The 6000-nt window shown below is 48.5% G+C and overlaps 1 protein-coding gene across 2 annotated transcripts in view; it reads right to left on the reverse strand.

Moving 5' to 3' along the window:
- The window catches only part of CTDP1 (CTD phosphatase subunit 1), a 92787-nt gene extending 87624 nt beyond the window's left edge, over window positions 1-5163 (reverse strand). The window contains exon 1 of one of the 2 annotated variants that reach the window (XM_051611130.1): window positions 4709-5163. In XM_051611130.1, the coding sequence (XP_051467090.1) occupies window positions 4709-5043 (335 nt within the window). In that variant the 5' untranslated portion in view covers window positions 5044-5163. The remainder of the gene's footprint in view (window positions 1-4708) is intronic. The other variant, XM_051611127.1, reaches the window with a different exon arrangement.
- Between the last annotated feature and the right edge of the window lie 837 nt (window positions 5164-6000).

Genomic DNA, 6000 nt, shown 5'->3' on the forward strand with positions numbered 1-6000 from the left:
ATGCATAAGATAGTTCCATGAGCTATCTCGACTCTGTCTGCTGGCCTATGAGATTCTGCATATGTTCACATACAGTGGCTTGAGCTCAAGAAGGATGAGCAACTTATAGTAGGAACTCTGGGAGCAGAAAAAACCCTGGTTTGGGAGAAACCTTGTATGGATAAAAAAGAATTTATTACTACAGACTATCATACAAAATGCCACAGAAGACATCTAAAAACTCAGTAACGTTATTTTACAGTGTCAATGTGTCATTTATCCCCCTAATGACTCCGTGGGCATTTATACAATCACTTTGATCTGAAAACTCACCCTCCCTTTCCCCACACTACACTCCTGTTGCAGCAACTGAACAAAATAAGGGAATTGATCAGACAATTTCAAAGGAGGTTGGGTGGGGCAGATGGCAAGAAAAGAAGAGGGACCAAGCCATCTTTAGCTACATTTCCAACACCCAACTCAATGCAAGCTGTAGGCAAACAAGTCAGAGTATCCCTTCTAGCCAACTCTCCTGTCAGCCCAAAGCAACCATGGAACCGTGGCCTAAGGAAGCCACACTGAGAAGAACTGTGGACACAAGGCTGCTACAACCACACTACTGGTAACTTCTGAGCCTAAAGCCTGTTCCCAACCAAATCTGACTGAGTAGTTTGATTCTCTTAAACAAATAAGTTCCTAGAAGCTTCAAGAAGATAGATGGTCATGTGAAGAAAAGAGACTTTGTACTCTACCATTCAGTGCTATTAGCTATGGTGTGAGCTCCCAACTTGTTAGGCACCACAGAACTCAGAAGAGGTGAAAAAGGCAGCAACGAAGGATCAAAACACCTCATTTAGAACTTGAATCTTTTAAAATATCAAATTCAGCCAAACTCAAGACATGCATTAAAAAGTGGGATTCCTCAGTATCACAGTATAGAATGGGAAGGCATAAAACCAAACCAAAAACCCAAAGGAAACAGGCTGGAAAGATACATATCAAAACTTATTATGAAAAAAAAAAAAAAAAAAAAAAAAAAATCCAAGAGTAAAAAGGAATTAGGTGAGAGATGTAAACTGGGATGGTTAAGTGTTATTCAACAATCCTCAGTATCTGGCAATAAGTTTTTTTGTAGACTCTAATAAGCTCATTAAATATTTGACAGGATTTTATGAAAACATCTGTATCTAACTGAAACAGCAAGTTGCTGTTCCTGTAGTTTATTAAAAGTGTCATCACTTCAAAATAAACTGTAATTCTTCATAATTTTATTCCCCTTGAAGGCTGTAAAATGAAAGGCACTGGGGTCCAGGATTAAGTGTACTCATCTTGAGTGGTAAACTAGGCCCTGAGGCTGTGTGACAACAGATAACAAAAGGAAAATATATTTTTAATATATAATCAAGGTTTTTATTAAAAAAAAAAAAGTGAAGTTACAATAAAAAAAATCTATTGTTTTAAAGTATAAATTCCAACCTCTCTCCTTATACCTTCTTCAAAAAGAGAAAATACAAGTTTTGCTTCACTAGAATCAAGATAGGTTCAAACAAGATTCTGATTACAACACTCAGACTTTTATGGTCTGTAGAGAAATACAAGTTTTAGCTCCTAAGCCTAAGTAGGAAAACAAAGATAGCCAGCTTAAATGTACAGGTAATTAATCTTAATAGAATCATAAAATCATTTAGGTTGGAAAAAACCTTTAAGATCATCAAGTCCAACCTTTAACACTACTCTTCCATATTCACCCCTAAACAGTATCCCCAAGCACCAGATCTATATGACTTTTAAACAGTCTTGTGGAAGACCCTACTGAAGTGAACCAAACAAGAGACTTTCAGATATATTTCTATCTTCATCAGTAGGGTCTGAAAAGGGACAACAGTTTCATATTTGAAATGCTTATGTAAATATTCACATAAACCAAAGTACTGACCCAACCCAGAATCCTGACATGCCAGTAGCAGCTTCAAAACAATTAACCTTGATTGGCATTAATAATACACAGAGCAGTGCAGTAGTTTTTGACGTTTCATTTGTTGCTCCTGCCACCCATAGAAATTATGCTTCATTAACATCAAAGACCTCTCTTTAACTGCTTACTGTCATGCCTTATATTTACAGTCCTGACAGGTCAAACACCTTCCTCTCTCAAGTCCTAGCCTGACATTTGATGCAAGCCTAACTCTGCTAGCACAAGCAAAAGCCGCCTCCAACCTGCCTCAGGCTGTCATCCCCACACCACCCTCTCCCCTGTGGTGACAGCTGATGTGGCCTGCCGATACAGCAGACTGGACCCAGGAATGAATCCTGCTGAAGAACTGATGAGGAAGCTTCCCCCTCTCCCAGCCAGATCACTAATTTTAATGACTTCTGCTAGTGCAATGCACACCAGGACCATTGAGACAGGACTGTGCAGAATGAAGGGGGTGATCGTTTACACCACCATCAATGCCAAGAAGTGGGTAATCAGACTACAAGAAAATTAAGTGCTATATATGTGGAACATTACTGCTATATACCGAAAGATTTCATCTAATGCCTGGTATAATAGAAAAATAACCAGAAGTTAGAAATTTGTCTTCTTAAGAGGGAGAGACATGCTCAAAGACGTCATTATTTTCAGAAGTAATAATTAGCAAGTAGACATAGAAAAAACTTAGCCAATCACATTATTTATCCTCAAATAAAAAGGTCTGATCAACTTACGTTCCTGTGTTCTAATGGAAACGAAAAATATTTTAAATAAACCCAGTATTACTACAGCGTTTAAGTGACTGGCAAATATTTGCACTTATCTTTGATTTACAGAGAAGCTGAGGCTAAACAGATCAAACCTACTGTTTTGAAGACAGCAAGTACCACCTACTACCCTTGATAGCTGGGTTAGGAAAAAAAAAGTGTATCTTCTGGAGACACTGAAAAAATTTCAGCTACGTTGCCTCCCTTACAACTGTATTTTATATTGCACAACCTTACCAAATATTTAAATATTGCTGATAGGTAGTGAAATGCTATTTACAGTCTACGAAAGGGGAAAACACAGGCAAGAGATGAAATGCTCACCAAAAAAACTTAAGTGACCAAGCAAATGCAGTTAAAATATTTTTTGTTTTGGTTTTCCTCCCAACTGTTCAGCTAAAATAACAAAAAGCCAACAAGATAGCTTTATCTCTCCTTCCACTCAGCACTATTAAGATGAATCTCACCACACATGCGGTGTCTTAAATTTTCAGGCTGTATTTTTAATATGTTTTTAGCCTGACCTAGCATTTATGGTACATTTGCTCTAAATCAGATATTAAAGGATTGTTCATGTTGCACCAGATGCAACAGCGGAATGCTGATTTTGCATGAGAGAAAAGTCAGTCTTATCTCAAAAAGAATAATGCTCTCTGTAGCAATAAACCCACAGCATATATCTCCTCTGTAGCATCTTACATTACTGACTGATGAAAAATGCAGATTGCTTTTTCCTGAATTCTTGAAAACACCCCCATACAAAGACGCTTTGCATGTAATGGTGATTTTCAAACAATAAAGTTTAGACCTTGCTTCTCCCACCCAAAAATCAAGAGAACTGCAATAAAAGAATGTGCTGTCACAAAACAGGCAGTAGAGTGTTTCAATGGTTTCCTGTTGAGAAAAAAAAAAAAAAACCTGCTCGAAGTAGAGGGTAGCAAGCTGTCAGCCCACTTAAACCTAGAAATCTGAGAGACCTCATCTAACTGTTAGCCATTTAAGAAATTAAAAGTCATGGAATCATTAAGATTGAAAAAGACCTTCCAGATCACAAAAAACCAACTGTCAGCCCTACACACCCCTATGACTGCTAATTTGTAGTTTTATCAAGAGAAAACCATTGTTAAACTATGGAAAACTTCCCTCATGTAATCCCTTGCTCCTTTGAAAGTTCAAATCACACCATCTCGTTTATATCTGTGAAGCGGTATACATGAAAACATTTACAGTATTAAAAGTATATAGGCTGACAGTGCCATATGCATGGTACCTAGTCACTTAACAACATCTTGCTGCAGTGCTGATTGCCACTAAAATTCCTCCTAAGAAGCAGGAAATTACTCCTTTGCTACCCGAGGTTTGTACCCACCCAACAGTTAACTGCCAAACCAAAGTATTTCCAAGTGGTTCTGCCAGTAACAGAGGTCCACAGAGGACCCCAAAACACGCGAAAGGGATGCTCAGCTCTCCGAGGCAGAGCTCATAGCCAAGGACTCAGCCCTGGAACAAGAGACTACAGCACGATCTTTCACGTCTTCCCGCCTTCCCTTCCACGCCCGGCTGCTTCCCGCACGTCACCCCGCGCAGAGCCGCGGAGGACGGGCCTTCCCAACCGGCACCGACACGGGGCCTCTCCTCGCACGGCGGGGCTCGCGATCCACGCCCCGCAAGCGGAGCGGAGCTTCAGGGCGGGACAAGGCTCCTGCTACGCACCACCCCGCCCGGGGCTGAGGAAAGCGCGGTGCCGCCTTCCCCCCCGCCTGTGCCGGCAGGGAGGGGACGGGGAGAGCCGGTCGCACAGGCGGCCCGGCCCCAGGCGGGCACCCGCTCCCCGCCGCGCCCCCAGGCCCGCCCGGGCACCGGCCGCCATCCTTCCGGAAGCTCCCCAGGGCCCGGCCCCTGCAGAAGAAGCGCGAAACCCGCGTCCCGGGCCAAGCTCCCCGTGCCGCCCGCCCCAGCCGTCCCCTGCCGCCCGCCCCGCACTCACCCGGGCGCGATGACCTGTCCAGGCCGGGCGCACAGCTCCCGCACCACCCCGGGCCGCTCCGCTTTCAGTTTGCGCTCGGGGCCGGCCCGCTGCGGCCGGGTGCTGGCGCCGCTGGAGGCGGGCGGCGGGGCGGCAGGCCCGGCGGCGGGGCGCGGGGCGGGCGGCAGCGGGGCGCAGAGCGCCAGCACCGACCCGATCTGCACCGCCGCTCCCACCGACACCTTCCACTCCAGCAGCCGCAGCGGCCGCGGGCCCGGCGCCCGGATCTCCGTGATCACCCCCGCCGAGCCCTCCGCGCCCTGCCCGCCGCCCTCCTCCTCCGCCGCTCCCTCCATCGTCCCGGAGGGGCTGTGGGGGGGGAAGGGGGGGGGGGCAGCCGCTATGGCAACGCCGGGGCCGCCGCTGCCGCCGGGGGGCGCGGGCCGGGGGCGCCCCAGTGCTCGCCAACAGGCAGCGAGGTCACGACCCCTCTGCGCAGGCGCCGCGCGGCGGGCGGCCGGCCCCGCTTAAAGGCCCAGGCGCACGGCGGACGCTGCGGGGCGGCGGGGCGGGGCGGAGCGCGGGGCGGGGCCGTGACGTTGCGGTTGCGGGGGGGGCCCGCGTCCCCCGCGCTCGGGCCGAGGCGGCTCCGGGTGCAGCTGCCGGGCGGGCGGGGGGGCCGCGGGGCCGGGTCTGCGCGGGGGAGCGGGCAGCGCGCCGTGGGGGTGCGAGGTGCTGTCAGCGTCGCCAGGAACGCGTGGCTACCTCAGCATCTCTCGTCCTGGCGAGGCAGGCGTGTGGGATGTTTGTGCCTGGTCGGTGCTGCAGGAGCTGCAGGCGTGAGGGGCTTCACAAGCGGTCCCTCTCGGAGGGTGCTTGGCGGCGGCTCGCCAGCAGCGCGGGTTTGGGCAGCGAGAAGCCTCGCATCACGCCGTCTGCGAGCAGTCCCCGAACGGCAGCTTCTCCGGGGGTTTTTCCTCCCAGCGTGTCAGTGGAGACACCACGACACAAGAGCAGTTCCTGTGTAGGCTGCTCGGGAATGTTGCCTGCAAGGCATCGCTGTGGGCTTGGTTGCGAGATTGGGTTGTGAGGCAGCCGCCACCACCACCACCCAGGGATGGAAGTTCTTGCGTGAATTCTGCCATGCAGCTTGTATTAGCCCCCCGTACTCGTGCTTAATGACGCACGGCACGATCACGCGTGTTTTCTAGATCCCTGAACTGAAGGAAGCTACTTTTTAAAAAGCCTCAAAAAAAAAAAAAAAAGGTGTGGCCTTGTTTGACCTGCAAATACCTCAAACCAATGGTTAGTCC

This window comes from Apus apus, chromosome 2, assembly GCF_020740795.1.
Source record: "Apus apus isolate bApuApu2 chromosome 2, bApuApu2.pri.cur, whole genome shotgun sequence".
Lineage (NCBI taxonomy): Eukaryota > Metazoa > Chordata > Aves > Apodiformes > Apodidae > Apus > Apus apus.